Genomic DNA, 25,819 nt, shown 5'->3' with positions numbered 1-25,819 from the left:
AATGGGCTTTTTTATGTTATAGCGCCATCTAGGAACGCAGTGGCACCCCAACTTAATTATGACATCTGGTCCTCAGTCTGATCAAGTATGTGACGTTTTAAAATTTTTGGGGAAAGCATTTTTGAGTTATAGGTGTATATTAGTGTACACATATAGCTTATATTTGACTTGAGGAATACATGCTAGATCTGTGTTATTGGGAGTGGCCTGTAAGCTACATAGTAATAAAAGTGCAACAATTTTTTGTTAAAGTTCAGATCCTTAGGATTCAGCTGATACCGTACATGCCCATGTTAGGTAAATATCCACATAGGAGTACATGCTTAAATCTTTCTGTATGTGCTTTCATGGCTGATCTAAAAATATGGGAAAGTAGTCATTTCTCACCAGCAGATGGCAGTCTAAGACTATACATTGTGCTGTTGAACTACAGTGGCTCTGAGACATTATGCAAAATGCAATGTGGAGCAAAGACCATAAGGCCCAGAAACACCTCCCTTGGCAGCAAGGTCCAGCAGGTGTAAAATGACTCAGCCAAGGAAAATGACATTCTTTGGCCAGATGGTGGCGCTATAGCAAAGGGAAAAGCATTGAGGTCTATATCTCCTACACCGTAAGGCCTAGAGATGAAATCTTTTTGTCCCTTATTCCTTGGCTTAAGACAAACTAATTTGCTGTTGGATCATAAAGCTCAGCCCACTTAGATTTTGAGCTAATTTGCATAATTTGCAAAACATACTTTTGTCAATAAGTCTATGAATTTTTCACCAAGTCCCTTGAGCTTGGTGCCAAAACGTTCACATGAGTCTGACCCTAGGTAATTATAGAATTAATTGACATTTTGATTCATGATGGCAAATGAACCTCTTCAGCTTATCATAGGTTTTACTTGAACATCTCTAACTCCATACTTTGCTCAAATGGGTTCAAATTTAAGATTCTACTTATAGAAATGCTTTTAAAGGTAGCATGGCAGTGATGTAGGCCTATTGCTTCCAAACAGGCCTGTTAAGCGAGAACCCCGTTAATTGCCGCTTGCGGCTATATTTATTATTAGGGGTTCGAGCACGAAGTGCTTGAAACCCTATTATAATTGTTAGGATTTTTATTTTTATTATTATTATTATTATTATTATTATTATTCTTCCGGTTCTTTTTCTGCACTACAAACGATCGCACAGCCCAAACCGTAAGGCCTACAGACTTGAGGCTTGGTCAGTAGGTAGTAAACCCTCCTGCTACTCAGGCGCAAAAAATCAGAATGATTGGCCTCATGGGGGCGCTACAGCGAAGGACAACGCCTTTTCTTACGGGGCTCCTACCACGTGTGGCGTAGAGACGAAATTTTTTTTCCCCTGATTCCTTGGGTCCTGCCGAATCAAAAAGGTCAATACAACCACTAAGCTCCGCCCACTTAGATTTTTTGCTATTTTGCATAATTTGCAAAACCTACTTTTGCGAACTAGTCCGTGGATTTTTGTCCAATTCTGTTGAGCATGGTGCCAAATTGTTTGTAAGAGTCTGGAGGTTAATAATTATCCAAAAAATGTTATAATTCGGATTCAAGATGGCCGCCATATGCAAATGAACCTCTTCGGCTCTTCGTCTGTTTTACTTAAAAATTCATAACAATTGTATACTTTACTCAAATGTGTTCAAATTGCATATTAAATGCTACAAGTGTATATCTCAGCATCCGCAAGGCAATTTGAACCATCCTTTGGCATGCTGCTTCTATTGGCAAAGCTATAAGTGGAAAATTAAGGACAACGCGATTCGGGCAAAATTGTGATCGTCATCGGCCAATTAGTTTTCAGCAGCTGTTTGACCACCTTAACAAGATCCAATCATCATGGGATTTGACTGGTATGTTCCTGGGGGCACTTCCTAAGTGCATAAAAAATTACGTAACGATAGCCACTAGGTGGCGCTATATCAAGAAAATGTGATATATCTAAGCAAAAATTAAGCGTATTGACACGCAGTTTGGAGCTTTGTATACTCTGCAGAGGGCCTAACAACTTTGTAATTGCAAGTGTTGTTAAAAAATACATCGTTTTTTCACAATAGCCAGTTGTTCAAAATTGAACTTTTTCGAACTAGTCCGTGGAATTTGGCTCTATTCCAAAACAATTGACTTTGTTGGAATCTGCAGAGTCTGTAGGTAAATAATTATCCAAAAAAGTAAAACATTTGGACAAACTATTGAAACAATAAATCAATTAGTCGAAGCGTGCTGAGTTTTTACATTCTTTCAGCTGTAACCCAAACAAATGAAGCCCAATCAAGACCACAATTTACATACATATGTAGAGTCTTACCCTGAAGGAGCCTGTACAATATGACAGAAATCCATTAAAAGGGAGAGCTACAATTGCATAATTACATGTTATGTGCAGTTTCTGTGTTCATGCTGGATTTCTGTAATTGGGAGGGGCCTGTAAGCCACATAGTGATGAAAGTTCCACATTTTATTATCAATAATTAAAGTTCAGGTCCTTAGGATTCCTCTGATACCATATATGTCCATGTGAGTGAAATATTCAAAGAGCAGTACCTGATTGAAAAATCTGTATGTGCATTTGTAACAGCTCAGCTCCTCTATGGGACAGTAGTAAATTGTTTCACCAGCAGGTGGCACTCTAAGACCATATATTGCTTTGTTCATCTACATTCAAGAACTTATTTCTCTGTACAGGTCAAAAGTCATAACATATGAACAAAAATATTTATCATAATTAAAAACGGTGCTCACCAGTCATATCATGTCCTTTGCTAAACTAAAACAAATGGTTCATTAGCACTTGTGAAACCTCACTGTCCAAAACTGCTTATGGTCTCTCTGTACTGATGCTCCTTACACCAACACTAAGGCCTCATTGTGCAGATCCTTGCTTTAATGGACACCTCATGGACACGTGACATGCAGTTAGTGAGTGATGTACTTAATCCGATTCCATGTTGTTGTTGATATTTACTATACACAATGGCTGCCATTGGCCACTGAGGTTTCAGCAGCTCTTTGAAAGGCCCAACAAGGCCCAATCATAAAGAAATATTTACAGGGTGTCTATGGGGCACTTCGTAAGTACATGAGACATTTCCAAATGTTAGCTGCTAATTGAAGATATAACAAAATCATAGATTCATTTTTACCTTGTTTGGCCTAAATGGTTCATGTGTCCTAAGGCCTCATTGACCTCTCAGACTGGCCAAAGGTCCCAATTAGGCCCATTCGTGTTAGGACCATGCCATTGCCGCTTGCAGCTATATTTAGGGGTTCGAGCACGAAATGCAAAGCATACTTTTGTCAATAAGTCTGTGCATTTTTGTTCAATTCTCTTGAGCATGGTGCCAAAACATTCACATGAGTCTGACATTAGGTAATTATAGAAACAATGTTGACATTTTCATTCAAGATGGCCTCCAAATCCATATGCCTTCAGCTTATCACAAGTTTTACTTGAACGTCTGTAACTCCTCCATACTTTATTCAAATGGGTTCAAATTTCAGATTCTACTTAAGGACATGATTTTAAGGGTACCATATCAGCGATGTAGGCCTATTGTTTCCAAACAGGCCTATTCTGCGAGAACCCCGTTAATTGTCGCTTGCGGCTATATTTAGGCTTCTGAGCACGAAGTGCAAAGAAGCCTTTTGTTTTTGTTCTGATTTTTATTATTATTATTATTATTATTATTATTATTATTCCTAATAAAATTCTGCCTTAAAACGGATCGCACAGCCCAAACCGTAAGGCCTACAGACTTCATATTTGGTCAAAAATTAGTAAACCCTCCTGCTACTCAGGCGCAAAATATCAGCTTGATTGGCCTCAAGGGGGCGCTACAGCGAAAGAAAACGCTTTCATTAAAGGATTTTCCACGCCGTGTGGCGTAGAGACGAAATTTTTGTTTCTACATGATTCTTGGGTCCCGATGAATCAAAAAGGTCGATACAACCACTAAGCTCCGCCTACTTAGATTTTTTGCTAATTAGCATAATTCGCAAAATCTATTTTCGTGAACTAGTCCCTGGATTTTTGTCTGATCCCCATGACCTTGGTGTCAAAACGTTCACAGGAGTGAGTTGGTCAATAATTATCACAAACATCCTGACATTTCGACACAAGATGGCCGACATATGCAAATGAATGTGTACCGTGAATTGCAAATTTTACTCAAATATCTGTAACTCCTTCATGCTTAACTCAAATCTGATGACCTTTCACACGTTGCTTCTAGACATGGTTCTGAGGTAGCACGCATTTGCTGTTGCATGAAATATTATAGGGGGCGCTGTTATAGCTACCAATGTCTTTTGGCTAATATCTCAGGATCTACAAGGCCAATTAAGTTGACATTTGGCATGCTGGTTCTGTCAGCAAGCCTACATATGGGAAATTAAGGACGACTGAATACGGGCACGTTTAACGATGTCAACAGCCAATCAAAATTCAATTTTTTTTCACCATTTTTTTGACAGGCTTACCAATGCCCAATCATCATGGCATTTGCATAGTATGTTCATGGAAACACTTTGTATTTGCAAAAAAATGTTCGTGTTGATAGCCACAAGGGGGCGCAATTTATTTTTTAAACATGAAATATGAAATCTCAGTGAAAATTTACCCTATCGACATGCTAATAGTTTCATAATACACTCTACGTAGTGTCTAACAATATTGCAATTGCAACTATTTAGAAAAAAATTATAGATTTTCTTCAATTGTCAGGTATGTGATTATGGAATTTATCGTACTAGTCCGTGAGTTTTGGTCCTATCAACACACAATTGGTCTCATTGCAAAGTGTATTGCCTGTAGGTACATAATTATTAAAAAAACATTTAGATTTGGACACGCTGTTGCTGCAATACGTCAACAAACATGAGTGGGCGGAGCCCGATGCACTCTTTTAGCTATAACTCATTCAAACTTCACCAAAATCAAACCTAAATGGGTACACATGTGCAAGGTATTACTCTGAAGAAGTGCATCAATTATGATCAAAATGCGCATACAGGGGGTGCTAGAATTGGAAAAAATACTTAAAAATAAGTTTTTAATTTGTTATAGCGCCACCTAAGGATGCAGTACCAACAGAATGTAATGAGTTGTTCTGGAGCACATATGAAGGAAGCTTGTAATGTTTCATAACATTTGGCAAAAGCATTTTTGAGTTACAGGTATTTATGTGTGATATTTTTATGGAAACTTACAGACCTGTTTTAAGCAGCATCTGGATGCCATGCAGTAATGGAATTCCACTTTATTTTTAATAATTATTAAGGTTCAGGTTCTTGTGATTCTGCTGATACCAAATATGTGCATATCGGGTCATAATTCAGATTGTAGTTCATGTTCAAATGTATGTGGGTAAAGCTCCAACAGCACTGCTTGGTTTGATCCATAAGGTCCAGTACAAAACACCACCACCAGATGGCAGTGTTGCACTGTGAATAATCCACCACCCATCTATGGGAAATATGCTATGTCAGCTGTGACTATGCAATGTTGTGTATGATCTCGAAGTGGCAAAAGTAAGCAAGTTTATTGCCTGCAAAGCGAAGAAGCCGTAAATCGCCGCTTGCGGCTATATTTATTATTATTATTATTCTTTTTCTTGGCTAAAACGCAATGTGGAGCCAAGACCGTAAGGCCTAGAGACTCCATACTTGGCAGCTAGGTAGAACAGGTGTGAAATGACTCAGCCAAATAAAATTACACTTCTTGGCCTCAAGGTGGCGCTATAGCAAAGCCAAACGCGTTTAGGTCCATATCTCCTAAACCCTGGGGTGTAGAATCAAAATTCTTTTTTTCCCTGATTCGTTGATCCTTGATGTATCAAAAACGGGTTAATCAAATTTTTGCTCCGCCCACTAGAAATTAGTGATAAAGAGCATAATTTGCTAAATCTACTTTTGCGAACTAGTCTGGGGATTTTAGTCCATTTCCCTTAAGCATGGTGCCAAAATGTTCACAGGAGGTTGCAGGTCAATAATTATCCAAAAAATGTTAGAATTTCGATTCAAGATGGCCGCCATATGCAAATGACCCTCTTCGGCTTTTCGTATGTTTTACTTAAAAATTCATAATTTCATACTCTACTCAAATGTGTTAAAATTTCATATTTGACTTCCTGACATAATTTTGAGGTAGCCTGTCAAAGGAGGAACCAATATACCTATAGGGGGCGCTGTAAATGCTACAAGTTTATATCTCAGCATCCGTAAAGCAGATCGGACCGTCCTTTGGCATGCTGCTTCTGATGGGAAGGCTATAAGTGGAAATTTAAGGACAACGCGATTCGGGCAAAATTGTGATCGTCATCGGCCAATTAGAATTCAGCAGCTGTTTGAGTACCTTAACAAAGTCCAATCATCATGAAAATTGATTGGTACATCCCAGGGGACACTTCCTAAGTGCATAAAAATTGTCGTAACGATAGCCTCTAGGGGGCGCTATATCAAGAAAATATGATATATCTCACCGAAAATTAAGCATATTGACACGCAGTTTGCTTCATTGTATACTCTGTAGAGGGCCTGACATCTTTGTAATTGCAAGTGTTGTCAGAAAATGCATCGTTTTTTCACAATAGCCAGTTGTTCAAAATTGAACTTTTGTGAACTAGTCCGTGAAATTTGACTCTATTCCAAAACAATTGACTTTGTTGGAATCTGCAGAGTCTGTAGGTAAATAATTATCCAAAAAAGTACAACATTTGGACACACTGTTGAAACAATAAATCAATTAGTCGAAGAGTGCTGAGTTTTTACATTCTTTCAGCTGTAACCCAAACAAATGAAGCCCAATCAAGACCACAATTTACATACATATGTAGAGTCTTACCCTGAAGGAGCCTGTACAATATGACAGAAATCCATCAAAAGGGAGAGCTACAATTAGACAATTACATGTTATGTGCAGTTTCTGTGTTCATGCTGGATTTCTGTAATTGGGAGGGGCCTGTAAGTCACATAGTGATGAATGTTCCGCATTTTATTATCAATAATTAAAGTTCAGGTCCTTAGGATTCCTCTGATACCATATATGTCCATGTGAGTGAAGTATTCAAAGTGCAGTAGGCTATTAAAAAGTCTAAATGTGAATGACTTTCAGGAGCCCTTGAGGACAATAGTAAATACTTTCACCAGCAGGTGGCACTCTAAGACCATATATTGCTTTTATCATCTACATTATTGAGATCCAGGCGGCACGGTGGCGCAACAGGTAGTGTCGCAGTCACACAGCTCCAGGGGCCTGGAGGTTGTGGGTTCGATTCCCGCTCCGGGTGACTGTCTGTGAGGAGTTGGTGTGTTCTCCCTGTGTTCAAAGTGCAGTAGGCTATTAAAAAGTCTAAATGTGAATGACTTTTAGCAGCCCTTGAGGACAATAGTAAATACGTTCACCAGCAGGTGGCACTCTAAGACCATATATTGCTTTTTTCATCTACATTATTGAGATCCTATTTATCTGCACAAGTGAAAAGTCATAACATATGAACATAAATATTTATCATAATTGAAAACAGTGCTCATCAGTCATACCATGTCTTTTGCTATACATTACAACAACATCTATAACAATACCTTACACCCAATTTTCACTTGTTTGGCCAAACAGGCCCATGCTTCCTAAGGCCTCATTGTTGGCTCATAGTGCCATTTTTGCCATTGGGCCCATTCGTGTTAGGACCATGCCATCGCCGCTTGCGGCTATATTTATTATTATTATTTTTCTCAACTAAAACTCATTCTGGAGCAAAGACCGTAAGGCCTAGAGCCACCAAAATTTAAGGGAAGGTACAGCTGAGGTGCAATTAGAGAACTATGGAAAATTATACCTATTGGCCTCAAGGTGGCGCTATAGCAATACCAAACGCCTTTACGTCCATATCTCCTAAACCGTATAATGTAGAAACAAAATTCTTTTTTTCTCTGATTCCTTGCATCTTATTGTATCTAAAATGTGTCAAAACTTAGCTCCGCCCACAATAAATTTGAGTTAAAATTGATAAATTGTAAAATTTACTTTTGTGAACTAGTCCCTGGATTTTAGTCCATTTCCCTAGAACTTGGTACCAAAATCTTCACAGGTGTTCGTTGGTCAGGAATTATCCAAAAAATTTTGAAATTTCGATTCAAAATGGCCGCCATATGCAAATGAACCTCTTCGGCTTTTCGTATGTTTTACTTAAAAATTCATAAGAATTTCATACTTAACTGAAATGTGTTCAAATTTCATATTCCACTTTCAGACATGTTTCTGAGGTAGCATGTCAAAGGAGAAGCCAATTTTCATATAGGGGGCGCTCTAAATGCTACAATTTTATATCTCAACATCCGTAAGGCGGATCGGAACGCCCTCTGGCATGGTGCTTCTATCTGCAAGGCTATAAGCGGAAATTTAAGGAAAACTCGATTCGAGCAAAATTGTGATCGTCATCGGCCAATTAGATTTCAACAGCTGTTTGACAACCTTAACAAGGTCCAATCATTATGAGAATTGATTCATATGTCCCTGGGGGCACTTCCTAACTGCACAAAAATGTACGTATCGGTAGCCACTAGGGGGCGCTATATCAAGAAAATTTGATATTTCTCAGCAAAAATTACGTATATCAACACGCAGTTTGCTTCATTGTATACTCTGCAGAGGGCATAACAACTTTGTAATTGCAAGTGTTGTCAAAAATTGCATCGTCTTTTCTCAATAACCAGTTTTTCAAAATTAAACTTTTTTATACTAGTCACTGAATTTTCACTCTGTTCCCAAACAATTGACCTTGGAATCTGCAGAGTCTGTTGATCAGTAATTATCAAAAAAAGTTCAACATTTAGTCAAACCGTTGCCACAATAAATATTAATTAATTGAGCCGGCTGTGATTTATAAATTATTTTAGCTATAGCTTAAACAAAGTAAGCCCAATCAAGACCAAACTTGACATAAGTATTTAGGGGCTTACCCTGAAGCATTGTGTATAATATGACTCAAATCTACCAAAAGGGGACGCTACAATTACACTTTAATTTGTTATTTGCTGTTTCTGTGTTCATGCTGGATTTCTATTATTGGGAGGGGCCTATAAGCCACATGGTGATGAAAGTTTAACATTTTATTGATAACTATTAAAGGTCAGTTCCTTAGGAATCCACTGATACCACATATGTCCATGTTAGTTACATATTCACAGAGCAGTAGACGATTAAAAAGTGTGTATGTGCATTTCTAACATGAACTCCTCTGCAGCTCCATGAGTCAAAAGTACACGCTTTCACCAGCAGGTGGCACTCTAAGACCAAATATTGCTTTGTTCATCTACACTCATGAAATCCTATTCATCTGCACAAGTGAAAGGTCATAACATATGAACATAAATATTTATCATAATTGAAAACAGCGCTCACCAGTCATAACATGTCTTTTGCTAAACATTATAACAACATCTACAACAATATCTTACACCCAATTTTCCCTTGTTTGGGTGCTAGGACCCACCATTGCCGCTTTCGGCTATATTTGTTTTTTTTTTTCTTCTTCTTTTTCTCCGATGAAACGCGATGGGCAGCCCAAACCGTAGGTCCTACAGACTTGTCGTTTGGTCAACTGGTAGTAAGCCCTCCCGCTACTCAGGCACAAAAAATCAGCCCGATCAGCCTGATGGTGGCACTCCCTATATCACCTACGCTGTGTGGCGTAGAAACGAAATTCTTTTTTTCCCAGATTCCTCAGGTCAGACCCTAGAAAAAAGCCTCAAGAACCCATAAGCTCCGCCTACTTAGATTTTGAGCTAATTTGCATAATATGCAAAATCGCACATATATCTGAGCGCGAACTAGTCTCTGGAAATGTACCCAATATGGACATATGTGGTATCAGCAGAATCCTAAGAACCTGAACTTTAATAATTATCCAAAAAAAAGTTGGAATTTCACCACTGCTTGGCTTCCAGACTCCGCCCAAATACAGGGGTTGAGCTCGCGTTTCAAAAATCAGACAAATACAGCTATAACTCGCAAACGCTTTCTCCAAATGTTACGATACTTCACATGCTTGATCCCTATAAGGGCTGGAAGACATGAGTACTTGGTTGTGCAACTGCAAGCCTAGGGGGTGCTATAACAACAAAAAAAATTTTACGCTTCACAGGATTGTCCCATTGACCTGCCGCTTGGTATGCATGTAGTGTGTGATGAGCTGACTGAGATTATATGACGATGATGTCATATTCAAAAAAAACATGTCCACCATCGGCCAATCAAATTTCAGCAGCTGTTTCATGACCTTAACAAGGTCCTATCATCATGACACTTGCACGGTATGTCCATTGCCCCACTTTCTGAGCACATAAAAAGTTTCATAACCATAGCCACTAGGGGGCGCAATTCAAATTTTCAACCTGCAAATATGGAATATCTCAGCGAAATATAAACATATTGACAAACAGTTTGCTTTATTTCATACTCTGCAAATTGCCTTACAACTTTGCAATTACAACTATTGTCAAAAAATGCATACTTTATCCACAATAGTCAGGTATGTGAAAATGGAGCTTTTCGCACTCCTCCCTGGAAATTTGTCTTATCAATAAACAACTGGTATTTTTGAAGTCTGTATAGACTGTAGGTAAATAATTATCAAAAAAATCTAGAACTTTTGACACGCTGTTGTGGCAGTTATTTAATAAATATGCATGGGCGGGGCTCGATGCACTCTTTGAGCTATAACTACAACAAACTTCACGCAAATCAAACACAACTTGGTACACATATGTACGTCATTACTCTGAAGTAGTGTGCCAAATGTGACAATATTGCACAGAAAGGGGGCGCTAATTAATTAATTGATTACACCGCCACCTAGAGATGCAGTACCAGCAAGATGAGATAGATATATTCTGAACATCATGGGAAAGGACCTTGTGCATTTTCATAACATATGCCTAAAGCATTTTTGAGTTACAGCTGTTTTTTATGTGATGTTTCAACGGCAAGCTGCACATCTCTATTTAAGCAGAGGCTGCAATCACACAGTAATGAAAGTTCCACATTTTTTGAGAATTACTAAAGTTCAGGTTCTTACGATTCTCATGATACCACATACGTCTATATTGGGTTTTGATCCAAGGACTAGTTCTTGATCAAATATATGTCTCCTCCCACTCATCTGCCTGGAGTCTTCTAAAGTTTGCTGAATCCCCCCTCAGCCCCTCCCTCTCCTTCTCACACACAGACTGTCACCTCTCCCCCTCCCCTCCCCCCTGCCAGTCAGAGAGGGCCAGAGGACACAGACAATTAAAAGCATATCTAACTATCTATAGTTTTCAGCTCCACTGACCAAAGGAGCACTCTGTAGATCTAACATTACAGAGAGGGGTGCACCTCTTGCTCTGCATACTTTCATTGCTCATTTTCACATGTTCTTCAATGGTCAGCTCTGCCTTTTTTATCTACAATGTGGACTAACAGAGAATGTGTGTGTAACCGTGTGGACAGTGAGTGGACACAGGCTTTAAAATTATCCAGTAGCACTGTTCTGTTTGATCCGCTCATAAGAGCACAATACACACTGACATAGCACCACAATGTCAATATCACTACAGTGCTGAGAATGCATGAGCAACTGTCTCTGAATTTATGTCTATAAGTTTGATCAATTAAATATATGTATCTCAGTGTGGACAGTGAGTTGACACAGGTGTTAAAATCTCTAGCAGCACTGCTGTGTCTTATCCACTCATAAGAGCGCTACACCTACTGCCATATCACATCACATGTCAGTGTCACTGCAGTGCTGCGAATTATCCACTACCCAAATTATATATGCTTTGTGGAGGTCCTGAACATCGGGTCAGAATCCAGGGTGAATTTCCAGATTCAGTTCTGTGCTCTGTGCTTTCTCTGTAACCCAAGCTCCACGTTCACCTGTCTTCAGACCAGAAATTCACCTACTCATCTACTACCCCTTCTTCTTACAATCCAGAGCACCAAGGATCACATTTAAAACCACTACAAAATCTATCTTAAAGTGTGGCTCCTGTATCAGGAAATGCTATATGCTATGCTCTTGCTCTGCAAAGATTGCTTGCTTTCACCCTGGTCTTCAATGGTCTGGACACCCATACCACCATACAGCAGGTATGACTCAGGTGTTGGCATTTTAAATCCCTCAGCAACACTGCTGGACAGAGAATAGTCCACAACCAAACACATCCAGCAGACAGTGTCTTCTGTCCACTGATGGCTGACTCCAGTACAAGCAACTCCACATCATATCTGCTGTTTTTGGGTCCTGAACATTAGGGTGAAAAACCAGGGTGCAACTCAAGAGTGACTTCTGTGCTCTATGCTGTCTCTGTCATCCGCTACTCCTCAATCTCATGCTACATCTCCAAAGAAATGCCAGGACAGCATGGAACACCTTACAAACACTACACACACTGCCCCAAAAGCCGTTACTATCTCAGGACAGCTCATATGCATAGAAGTCCTTACAAGCACTACACAAACGTCCCCAAAAGCCCCTACTATCTCAGGACAGCTAATATGCTAGCGCATTGTTCTTCTACCAGCGAATACAAGCTTGGACCCCGAGAATTGTCGCTTGCAGCTATATTTATTATTATTATTATTATTATACAATTATAAATAAGCAAATAAGCAAACTACTTCGCGCTGTCCCTTCCCTGAGAGAATCACAGAGGGCATATACAGAAAGGCGTGGTTTTTACATGTGCAGCACACTGCACCAGAGGAACACCACGGAAGCCCCTCAGAAGTCATATTTATAAGCTTTTAAAATGTTTTATATTTCTTTGTAAAAATAAATGCACAGAAGTGTGTTACAAAAAAGCATGTCCTATTATTATTATTATTTTTTTAATGCCTTTATTTTTTAATTCAAGTAATGTCTTTTTGCTGCTTGTTATATATTATTACAATATGAATTTCGGGAAATGTTCAGACTTCAGATGTAGGTTAGTTTAACAATGCATTGTACCATGTTCATGCTAGGCTCCGTTGTTGTACAGGAAACTCCTGAACATTTGGATTCCAAACCATGTAGCAATTCCACCAGATACCTTAAAGGTGGTTGTTGCCTTATTTCTACAGTGTTAAATGTGCCTCAGTAGTAAACCCTTGCTTTCTCCTCAATCCCATTACGACCTGACACACATAAAAAGCAAGATAACGCACAACATAATATAACTCAGCACCATTATAAAGAGGCAGTCACATGGCAAATATAGCAGTCGCTCATAATAAAGCGCACAAAATAAATCTTTGTAACAATGTACAAAATAGGTTGGATGCTGATGTGGCCATGATAATTAAAATACTTTTAGCGCATAATCCAATAAGTAAAAGTTCACATTAGTTTTAATGGCACAAACGCAGTACTAACTAAGATGACCTAAAGTTTCTCTTAATTGCACAAATGCAGCATTAATAAATGACAAGATTTTGGTGCAGTTTATCCACTAATAGGATTATTTGATGAGATTCATATATTAATGGGGGCTCAGCACCTTTTAGCCACACAAATCCAGCACTAATCAACAAGACCATGCTGTGACTTGAACCTTGATTATGAGTTGCGTGACATCATATATATGGCTTAATAATGACTGATAAATATAACACAAATATTTTAACCAGCACAAGTGCAGCACTAAGGAATGAAATCACTTTAGTGTGATCTGGACATGCTGTGTGGTGTCAGGCTCAAATAAAGTTTGCTTAACATATAACTCATTAATTAAAATAGCACAAATATTAGCCTTAACAGCACAAATAAAACCTTAACAAATAAGACCATTGGCCTGGGGGTAGGGTGACATAGTATAGAAATATTTCTTATATAATTACATAATTAAAAATGCACAAATGTTTCTCTTAACTGCATAAACCAAAAGCAAAAATGCAGCACTAAATAGTGAGATCACTTGGGTGTGAATTGGAGCTTGATGGGGGGCTGAATGATGTCAGGGCTCAAATACATATTTCTGAACCTATAACTCAAGTAGTAAATGAGCACAAATATTTATTTTAAGGGTACAACCAGCACAATGCAGCACTAAGGAATGATACCAATTTGGTGCAATTTGGATGTTGATGGAGGGGCTGAGTGACACTACTCTTTGAAACTTCATGGCTAAATAACTCAAGAAATTAAAATGGCGCAAATGGCACAAACAAGAAACTAACAAATGAAACAACTTTGACGATTTGACCTCTGATTATACATTATGTGACAAGTAATAAATTATGCCTAATTTCTTAAAAACAGTATCAAAACAATAATATTTGCAACACAAACCAGCACTAATGAAAGGGGCCAGCTCCATGAAGGTCTTTCAATCTAAAATTATTTCATAGTATGATTCCAGAGCAATCCTGCAGAGCTTGGGAACTGTAAGCGCGGTGGAACACTGTCAAAGTAAATGCACCTTGAGTAATTCCGACAACAGCCCCAGAAACACACAGATGAAGAATTTTTCTCCATTTATATTCTTACAATTTTATTTTTTTGTTTTTAATCAGAAATCAGATAACAGGTCCATGTTAAAACAAAAATTGGATAACAGTTTGCTTACCTATGCTCAATCCAAAATTCTGACAATGAGTCATTTCCTGTATTCTATTTTTCCCATTTTAAACCGCAGAACTGGCCAAAATGTACAGTGTCTTGCGAAAGTATTCGGCCCCCTTGAACTTTTCAACCTTTTGCCACATTTCAGGCTTCAAACAAAAAGATTTACATTTTTTGTGAAGAATCAACAACAAGTGGGACACAATCGTGAAGTGGAATGAAATTTATTGGATGTGTCAAACTTTTTTAACAAATTAAAAAACTGAAAAGTGAGGCGTGCAATATTATTCCCCTTGCGTTAATACTTTGTAGCGCCACCTTTTGCTGCAATTACAGCTGCAAGTCGCTTGGGGTATGTCTCTATCAGTTTTGCACATCGAGAGACTGAAAATCTTGCCCATTCTTTCTTGCAGAACAGCTCAAGCTCAGTGAGGTTGGATGAAGAGAGTTTGTGAACAGCAGTCTTCAGCTCTTTCCACAGATTCTCGATTGGATTCAGGTCTGGACTTTGACTTGACCATTCCAACACCTGGATACGTTTATTTGTGAACCATTACATTGTAGATTTGGCTTTATGTTTTGGATCATTGTCTTGTTGGAAGATAAATCTCCGTCACAGTCTCAGGTCTCTTGCAGACTCCAACAGGCTTTCTTCCAGAATGGTCCTGTATTTGGCCCCATCCATCTTCCCATCAATTTTGACCATCTTCCCTGTCCCTGCTGACGAAAATCAGGCCAAAACCATGGTGTTGCAACCACCATGTTTGACAGTGGGGATGGTGTGTTCAGGGTGATGAGCTGTGTTGCTTTTACGCCAAACATATCGTTTTGCATTGTGGCCAAACAGTTTGATTTTGGTTTCATCTGACCAGAGCACCTTCTTCCACATGTTTGGTGTGTCTCCCAGGTGGCTTGTGGCAAACGTTAAATGAGATCTTTTATGGATATCTTTGTGAAATGGCTTTCTTCTTGCCACTGTTCCATAAAGGCCAGATTTGTGCAGTGTATGACTGATTGTTTTCCTATGGACTTGATTACACACAGGTGGATTCTATTTATCATCATCAGTCATTTGTGACAGCACTGGATCATTCAGAGATCCTCACTGATATTCTGGAGTGAGTTTGGTGCACTGAAAGTAAAGGGGCCGAATAATATTGCACGCCCCACTTTTCAGTTTTTTATTTGTTAAAAAAATTGACATATCCAATACATTTCATTCCACTTCACGACTGTGTCCCACTTGTTGTTGATTCTTCACAAAAAAATGTTAATATTATATCTTTATGTTTGAAGCCTGAAATGTGGCAAAAGTCTGAGAAGTTCAAGGGGGCCGAATTCATTCGCAAGGCACTGTATACGGACCCTTCATGCCGCCAGCTGTTTATTCTTTCAGATATCCCTTTAATTACTATGCTAAATGCATGATGGTAACTCACTGGTAAATGGTTGGTAATGCTGTTATTATAAATCTTCCACTCAGTCCTGCAACAAAAAGATTTACACGAGTTAGTCTCAAATCTGTCTCACATACTCCCTTTAGGCAGAAGAGTTTGGGCAGGACATACCGGGCTGTTCTGTGACGTCCACTTTAGCTATGTTGATTCCCAAGTCCTCTGCCAACTCTGCAATTTCATTCCACACAGGTTGCAGCTGCTGGCAGGCTGGACACCATGGAGCAAAACTAGAACAGATGCAAAAAAAAAAATTACCCAAAATAAACAACAAAGCAAACGTCTTCAAGAGCAATCAGCATTGGTTTAGCTATATTCAGGTTGGGTCATTTAATATTTGGTCTTAAACCTGCATTCCATAAGAGTTCTCTTTTAAACTGGAATCAGAAATATTCCTGAATGTGGGTAGGAAAAATATTTAAAAATATAATAAAATCTTAGCAATTCTGAGGTGGAACCATCCCTGTAAAGCCTCATATATTCATTCTAAAAACAGACAATGTTAGTTGGATTTGGCTGTTTTTTTTTCCTTGCTACATCACATATTTACATGCTTATATCTGGTCTCTGGGTCAATCAATGGCCAGAATATGAACAGTCAACAAGGCTGCAGGAACACCAGAACCACGAGTGCAAGCAGACATTCGACCACCACATTCAGAAGTATTGGGACATTGCCCTACTACTTTTTGGTTCCATTTAAGTGGGTCATTAGGACAAAATCTGCCTTGAACTACTCCAGAGCCACTCCTAGCATTGATTATAGGTATGAACCAGCCAAAAGTCTGACTTAGATACATATCTAAGAAAAATCTTGATTTCAGTGGGACATAAGAGATGCATTTCTAAACATGCATGGCTGCAACCAGTGAGAGGACTTCTGTTGGTCACATTAATCTAATTTCTTACTGCTGCTAAGAGACATTTTACAGGTTGCAAATCTGAATGGCTTATATTGTTTTAAGAGAATACCCACTGATTTGGTGTAAAATGTTTTTTTTTGTAGCAACTAAGGTTCCATTACAATGGTGGTAATAGAAACCAAAGCCTTCAACATAAATACAAATATTTTCAAGGGTTTAGAATTGAATAGGGATATAGAGACATGTTTCTACCAACGTACAGAGCCTACTGGATTGTCCCTAGTAATAATGTAGGGCAAAAACATACAATATAAAAGTCTGCCATTGTCTAGTCAATGAATTTATTATGTTAAGATGTTTTTCTCTGCTATGTGTCCTGCCTCCCTAACCCACACCACTAACAAGATCAGATATGCAGCTTTTTGCTAACGTATTAGAGGCTGTGGCAATAAGGTGCACCAAAACGTGGTAAACACTTGGCTGAGTGAAAAACACCATCCAAATTCTCATCAAAGCCTTGAATTGACTGAGAGAAGGACAGTGAAATTTATTTTTAAATGAGTGACGGTTCCATAAGCTATATGGAACTGGTGGCAACCCTAAAAGTTTGTGTTGTCACCAGTCAGGATAGAACACACACCCCAAAAAAGCTGGATATTACGGTAAGAAAACTGTGTTGCTCCAAGCCCAAATCAACCCACAGATTTCATACACTGTTTAAGGCCAAACTTGAAGCTGCCATCTTAAAGTGACAGAACACCCAAAAATCCCAAAGATAAATGAAATGGCAAAGGCAGGTATACCAATACCATTGACTGTACATAATCCAAACAAAGGCCAAATACACAGCTTGACTCTTGACAAAAACTTTGATCAGTCACATTTTTAAATTAAATGTAGATAATTAAATAGATCTTAAAATATGTTAATAAACTGTTTAATGGTAAGCATTTATCAATGCTCTGTTAGGGTTAATTTATATATTCCTCACTAGTCAATGATTTCCTTATTTATTTATTGAAATTTAAATGCATCTAAATAACTTGTCTTGAACTAGTTATGCCACAGGGACCTGATTCCAGATTTCAGTATGATTAATTTTGCCACACCACTTTTGGAGGCTTTGTGCCATCAATACTAGAAAGGGATATTACATCTACTTATGATTGTTGGTGTTCAGAAGGCCGTTAAAGACGAATGACTATGTATGACTTGAGTTAGTTTTGCTATTGCTAAATAATACCAGGAAATTCAACAAATACAAATGTGCATTTTGCTGTTTAATTGTAATTATTTACTTTTAAAAGCTGTTATAGTGCCCTAAGTATTCCAAATTCTCGTACATGATATTTCTTACTGAATGTTTGCTCTCTCTGAATACACATCAGATTCATTCGAAAGACAGCACAGCTCCCGTTTTAAAAATAATCCTCCGGAATTTGCAATTACAAATCTCCCCAGAGAGGTCACTAAATTCCCCAAATTCTCCAACAATTCAGAACTGATCTTTTAACATTGTAAAAATGATCAATAAACATTTCTGCTAATAAAAGTGGGGTCATGCATTAACTTGGATTAAATAACGTGTCCACATCTCTAAATTTAGTGAAAGAAAACAATAGTAATATATATTTTAGAAACGTAGCTAACCAGCACTATACGCGTATTCCTCATATAACAAGGGCTTTAAATATGTGTTCAGTATCTAAAGCTGCTGAAATTCAAACGCTATCTATGGAAAACGTCATATTTGAAATGAAGATATGGTGACGTGTCTGAGCATTAAAACAGTCTCCAACCGCTAAGGGTAAATTAACTAACTTGTGTCGTTGGAAACTCACAACTCTATCATCCATTCGCCCGTTAAAATCTCCTCGTGTCCACATCTCTAAATTTAAAATCTCCTCGTGTCCACATCTCTAAATTTAGTGAAAGAAAACAATAGTAATATATATTTTAGAAACGTAGCTAACCAGCACTATACGCGTATTCCTCATATAACAAGGGCTTTAAATATGTGTTCAGTATCTAAAGCTGCTGAAATTCAAACGCTATCTATGGAAAACGTCATATTTGAAATGAAGATATGGTGACGTGTCTGAGCATTAAAACAGTCTCCAACCGCTAAGGGTAAATTAACTAACTTGTGTCGTTGGAAACTCACAACTCTATCATCCATTCGCCCGTTAAAATCTCCTCCCAGTTTCCGTCTGTAATCACTCTTAGGTTTTCTCGCTGGGCAGAAACAGGCAACCCCATAAAGAATAGAAATCCAATAACATGATAAAGCCTAAAGAGGAATTTTATAAGTGCAACTGCTCTCGTTGCTCTGCTTTCGCGTATATCCAAAAACGCCATATTTACGCTAATTCTCAGTGCTGGTTACGCTGATTCTTAGTGCTTTTTCCGCTCGGGTCACTAACGTCAGGCTCTGAGTCACGTGACCACATTCGAAACTCAATCCCAAGTGGTCTTTTCATGCTAGGCAAAATGTATGGAAGCAAATCTGTCTCATCAGACTTTGAAATATTACCACCTTTGAACTTACAGCACTGAATTTTTTTGCACTGAAATTATGCATCTGAATTTTTTTGCTTTTGAATTTAAGTCTTCAGATTTCCATATCTGAATATTTTGCTTTGCAATTATGCATGTGAATAAAATTGCTCTTGAATTGAACTCGTGAATTTTCAAGAACATGTTTTTACTGTTATTATTCAAGGTTAATAAATTCAGATAAAAGTTTCAAGCTTAAAAAAAATCCAACAATATATTTTGAAGTTGCTCAAATTCCATAGACCAAATTCAGATGCCAAAATATGAGTTAAAAAAATCAGAATACACATCTGGGACACAAAGGATAAGCAATCGATTTATTAGGATTTTCTGTTTCACCCTAGAAGTACTGGTGCCCCCTCCAGGGTGTATTCCCACCTTATGCCCAATGATTTCAGGTAGGCTCTGGACCCACCACAACTGTGAACTGGATAAGGGGTTACAGATAATGAATGAATGAATGAATGAATATTTCACTTTAAATGGTGCCCTAGTTGCATTCTATCGCCGCTAAATGGCAAAATACGAACACAACTTCAATACCATGGAAAAACTACACGTATGGCTTCTTTCCGCGGATATTATTTCTTTATTTTCAAAATGTCTTATGAATCTAAAAGGTTCACTGACGATACAATATAACAGACTATTGATATCCTGAAGATGAAGAAATTTTACTGCCGCAGAAGAGGCCCTGGAAAGTTTTAATAACCGAAGTAACTGTTATTTCACGATGCATCCTGGAGTGTTCTATTTAGGAACATTAGGAAAAATATACGGACTGTTTACATAATATGTATTTAAAATTTTTAGTACATAAATAATTTTGTAATTTTTGTAGTCTATACAGTTTTGGGCAACCTACTTGTAAAGTATAGTGAGCTAAGCTATCAGTTACTCAACAGTATATTAAGCTTCACTACACAAATGCTACCACCCATAGAAATATAGCAAGCTAAGTTGCACAGGTATGGCAAAAGTATCAAATCAAATCAAATTTATTTGTATAGCGCTTTTTACAACTGATGTTGTCACGAAGCAGCTTCACAGAATTCCAGTAAGAAGTCAACCTAATATCAGATCAGTGCAAAATGACAGTCAGATACACTGGTTAAAACATTTATTGAAGAAGAGTCCATGGTCTAACAAAGTGTAGACATTGCATTATGTGAAGCATTGATACATAAATAAAAGCTACAGTCTTACTGCTGGAAATAAAATAAAAATGTTATTGGCCTACTATTAGGTAAACCAGTACTCTAGGAAACAAACTACTTAGTACCAAATTAAACCTGTTGTGTAGTGTTTTATGGGCAAGATATAGCTATAGGTTTAAAACAATTAAAACAAAACCATATTAACACAAGTGTCTTATTTCCTTAGGGCCTCCCTTAACAAAGAAAACTCCTTCAGACCTCAATTAAATTGACTGACGTTACAAATGAACTCTGTGTTAAGAACCGTGTTAAACTGTGTTTATGGAAACCATAATAACTACATCTAACACTATGATTATAAAGCATGGCTCAGAGAGTGATCACTGGTATAATAGCAAATTAACTGGTCCAAGGTGAAATGAGAATCAAAGTCCTCAAATACACATTTTCGTCCTGGGGAGATGAGAGAGAGGGGGGGGGTAATGATGCATGACTGGACCCTAATGGTTCTAACCAGAGGTGTTTGTTTACACGGCACAAGAAAAGCTTTTCAAAAGTGGCATCAGAAAGGCGGGTTCTCTTTGGTCTCAAAATATCTTTTCCACACTAGACAGTCTCTCACATGTTGCACTTGCTGGGACCCCTGTGTTGTATATAAGAATGAACTTTTTCATCAGTGGCAGATTTTGGAATGCATTTACAAGTTTGATTTCAGATGACTGCAAGTAGGAGTTCACTTCAATCAGCTCTGTAGTTCATCTCAGTGATCGGAAGTACCCTGTTACCTCATCACCTTCATCAGTTGCATTGTCATCACCTGTTTGCATGTGACCTGAAGACTGGGTTTGAAACAGGTGTACTTCCACTTTCAGGTCTGACACAACTTGAGTTTTCTTGTCACTAGGGATTAAGGTCAGCCTGAACATTGAATGAGCTGCAGAGGCTGTGAGCAACCTGGTGTTCTTGAAAAATGTAGTCAAACCTTTTCTAAATCCCACTGATAATGGCATCTACCACAGGGTTACAGTGATGAACTTGGCTCTCCCGCTTCATCTGTTCCATCTTCTCAAGTAGAATTGAGATGGTTAGCACCAACACTTCTGAGAAGCCCCTTCGATCAGACTGTAATATGTCAACAGCCTTTGCCAAAGGCATCAAAACCTTGGAGTATAGACAAACAAACCAAAGCAATGTCACATCACACACTGTTAAATTATTTAAATCATACAATTTATTATTATAATAATATTATTATTGCATACTTTATTTATCCCATATGAAATTCAGGCTATTATTATTATTACTATTCTGTTAACTTGAACTGTGCCACATGCAGCTTCTCACAGACTTCATAGAATTCTTGTTCTTTTGTTAGGATACAATTATACAAGCGCTCCATGTCATGGTAAATTTAGTTCCATCTGGTTAAAGTGGGCATGATCAGCTCACAGCCTAGCTTCTCTTGAATAGTTTCAGAGGCTTGAGTGCTCCTGTGCTGCTTGTTCCAAAGAGCCTGACATTTGGCAAGTGTTGATCTCAATACTCTCTTAAATATCTCTGACTGGGTTAACGCGTGCTTAATGTCTCTGGTGGCAACAAGATTGAGTGTGTGGCAGGCACACCGCTGATGAGGAGGGAGGCTGTAATCTTCCTGTGTTTCATCTAGGACGTCTGTGAGATGGACTGAAACAGGATGATCTTCTTCATCATCCTCCTCATCTTCCTTCTCTCTGTAGTCCTGGATATTACTCTGAACATCCATGAACATACTAAATGCCGTTATGAAATTAGAACCATTATCTGTAGTTGTCAGAGTTACCTTGTCTTGTATGTTGAATTCTCTGTGAACATATTCGATATTCTAAAAATCAAAAGTGTGTCTCCCTACAATTCTACGACAGGATATTGCCTCAGAGCGGATGTTCAAGGAGTCCTCATCTATCCAGTGGATACTGACATCAAGGACGCTCCTATTGTGTGGTGGTACATATGTGACTCTGATTGGACAATACATCAGCAAAAGCACACTTCATGGAAGAGTATTTCTTGTCTAGCAGCCGCCCCAATATCCGTCTTGATATCAAATGCCTTGAGGGCAGAATTTCACTAAATAATTGTTTATATTCAGGTCTGTCTAGAGTGTGAAGTGTGTGTCTTCCTTGAACTATGAAGTTAAGAATGAGTTTATCGAAACATTGTGATATGTCCCTGATAGCAAGGAGACGGCGGACAACTGTTGGCCCACTGAGGGCAAAGTTGGAGGTCCACTAGTGTTTTGCACAGCATTTTCTGAGCGGACCACTGGTGATTAAACAGAATTTTAGACAAAATGCCACATTTTAGCACATTTTTATTCACAATCCAATTACATTTTTTTCCTTCATTAGGTTATTTTATTATCTTTTATAAATATAAATACTTTATAAATTAGTAAATAATTCAATCCAGTACAGTGTCAACATTTTTAGCATAAGTATTTTATATCAGGCATATTCATTATTATATTTCACATAGTTGTTGGTATTATTTGTATTAGTTTGTTTTCCAGAATAAAAGTCTCTGTGAGTTTAAAATCTGTTTGAGGAGATTAAAAATTAGTTATATCCTGTATACAGGACAGTAATCTGAGTGGTCTGATGATGGACCAGCAGTGGTCTACAGTCAGTGGTGTGCCAGCCTTTTTATGCCAGTGGACCGATATATGCTTGCTGTCTGTGCCACCCCTGAAAAGTTGTAACACACTGGTAAGAGATTTGTGTAAACTTTCTGTCTGGTAGCTATAAAATGATAATATTCCAGTTCTACTACTCGTTGATGTTAGTAGTGCTCATTAGATTTGACTACTATGGAAAAAGTGTCCAAAAAAAGTTATAGTTAAATATTTTTCTCTCCACAAATTCATTCATTCATTCATTCATTCATTATCTGTAACTGCTTATCCAGTTCAGGGTCGCGGTGGATCCAGAGCCTACCTGGAATCATTGGGCGCAAGGCGGGAATACACCCTGGAGGGGGCGCCAGTCCTTCACAGGGCAACACAGAGACACACACACACATTCACTCACACCTATGGACACTTTTGAGTCGCCAATCCACCTACCAACGTGTGTTTTTGGACTGTGGGAGGAAACCGGAGCACCCAGAGGAAACCCACGCGGACACGGGGAGAACACACCAACTCCTCACAGACAGTCACTGGAGCGGGAATCGAACCCACAACCTCCAGGACCCTGGAGCTGTGTGACTGCGACACTACCTGCAACCAATAGATAAATGCTTATGTAAAGTAGTTGTAGAGTAGCACTTGGCCACATTGATTTTGTCAAAGTATCTCTCAGAGAATAAAAAGTTCAGAGACCCCTGGCCCAGGACCTTGGACATCACCCTGAATAACTAGAACCTATTGATAAATCACCTATTATTTAGCAATTATTTCAGTAATTCCATTCAAAAAGTGAAACTTCTATATTATACTCATTTACTACACACAGACTTATATATTTCAAGTGTTTATTTGTTTTAATTTGTTGATTATAACTGATAACAAATGAAAACCCCAAATTCCATATCTCAGAAAATTAGAATATTACTTAAGACCAATACAAAAAAAAAGGAATTTTAGAAATGCTGAACTGAAAAGTATGAACATGGAAAGTATGAGGATGTACAGCACTCATTACTTAGTTGGGGTTCCTGTTGCCTGTATTACTGAAACAATGCAGTGTGGCATGGAGTCGATCAGTCTGTAGCACTGCTCAGATGTTATGAGAGCCCAGATAGATAGTGGCCTTCAACTCTACTGCATTGTTGGGTCTGGTGTATTGTATCTTCCTCTTCACAATACTCCATAGATTTTCTATAGGGTTAAGGTCAGGCGAGTTTGCTGGCGAACTAAGAATAGGGATACCATGGTCCTTAAACCAAGTACTGGTAGCTTTGGCAATGTGTGCTGGTGCTACATCCTGTTGGAAAATGAAATTTGTATCTTCATAAAGTTGGTCAGCAGCAGGAAACATGAAGTGCTCTAAAACTTCCTGATAAATGGCTGCGTTGACTTTGGACCTCAGAAAACACAGTGGACCAACACCAGCAGATGACATGAGAGGGAAATATATGAGACACCTTTTGTTAAAACAGGTCATGTGGACCAATCACGTCATCAGGCCCCGCACCCTTTGAGTACAGGAAGTCCCACCTCTCGAACAATCAGAAGCATCCATTTGACCAGAATCCTGCCTTTCAACCAATAACAAGTAACCGGAAGTACCCGGAAGTTAGCCCCATTATACACTTTCTGGACAAAGGCCCATTCAAATATATTGCCATTGGACACTTATGACCACAGTTGGATTGTATGCCGGTTATGGATCCATAATGCCGTATAAAGCATGACCATTCGGACACTGAGTGATAACTTTTTCCAGTTTGCTACCCGCGGCAAAATCGCCATTTGGACAGCACTAGGGGCACTGGTGCTCCATCTAGGAGTTCAGAACGTTGGGCCCATCCCTTTAGTATGTGTCACTTGGCTCTGATTGGCTCTGATTGGCTTTCTGAATGGAATAACCTACACCATCCAACTTCCAATATATTTAACAGTGTCATATATATTGCAAATGGGATGCATTCAACTTTGACCTCTCTAAAGTCCCGCCCAAAGCTTGGGGGAGGGTCTAAGGGTCCAGAAAGAGCGTAAAATGTCCAAATCAAATATAAATAAAATTTCTCTGGGCCTCTGGAAGCCTGGGCCTCTGGTAGCCTGGGCCTCTGGGCCTCTGGGCCTCTGGGCCTCTGGTAGCCTGGGTCTCTGGGTCTCTGGGTCTCTGGGCCTCTGGGCCTCTGGGCCTCTGGGAGCCTGGGCCTCTGGTAGCCTGAGCCTCTGGGCCTCTGGGAGCCTGGGCCTCTGGTAGCCTGGGCCTCTGGGCCTCTGGGAGCCTGGGTCTCTGGGTCTCTGGGTCTCTGGGGCTCTGGGTCCCTGGGGCTCTGGGGCTCTGGGGCTCTGGGGCTCTGGGTCTCTAGGCCTCTGGGTCTCTGGGTCTCTGGGTCTCTGGGCCTCTGGGCCTCTGGGCCTCTGGGCCTCTGGGGCTCTGGGGCTCTGGGTCCCCGGGGCTCTGGGGCTCTGGGTCCCTGGGGCTCTGGGTCCCTGGGGCTCTGGGGCTCTGGGGCTCTGGGCCTCTGGGTCTCTGGGCCT

The 25,819-nt window shown here is 39.1% G+C and overlaps 1 protein-coding gene across 4 annotated transcripts in view; it reads right to left on the bottom strand.

Moving 5' to 3' along the window:
• Positions 1 to 19,266, bottom strand: part of tmx1 (thioredoxin-related transmembrane protein 1) — a 60,054-nt gene extending 40,788 nt beyond the window's left edge. For 3 of the 4 annotated variants that reach the window (XM_066679888.1, XM_066679890.1, XM_066679891.1), the window contains exons 1-3: positions 19,080 to 19,266; positions 16,167 to 16,282; positions 16,038 to 16,083 (exon numbers count right to left, since the gene is read on the bottom strand). In XM_066679888.1, the coding sequence (XP_066535985.1) occupies positions 16,038 to 16,083; positions 16,167 to 16,282; positions 19,080 to 19,174 (257 nt within the window). In that variant the 5' untranslated portion in view covers positions 19,175 to 19,266. Of the gene's footprint in view, positions 1 to 16,037; positions 16,084 to 16,166; positions 16,283 to 18,756; positions 18,786 to 19,079 lie in introns of those variants that run through there. The other variant, XM_066679889.1, reaches the window with a different exon arrangement.
• Positions 19,267 to 25,819: the final 6,553 nt, after the last annotated feature.

This window comes from Hoplias malabaricus, chromosome 8, assembly GCF_029633855.1.
Source record: "Hoplias malabaricus isolate fHopMal1 chromosome 8, fHopMal1.hap1, whole genome shotgun sequence".
In the NCBI taxonomy this organism is placed as follows: Eukaryota; Metazoa; Chordata; class Actinopteri; order Characiformes; family Erythrinidae; genus Hoplias; species Hoplias malabaricus.
The sequence above is the reverse complement of the archived record's forward strand: the minus strand, read 5'-3'. Positions and strand labels throughout refer to the sequence as shown.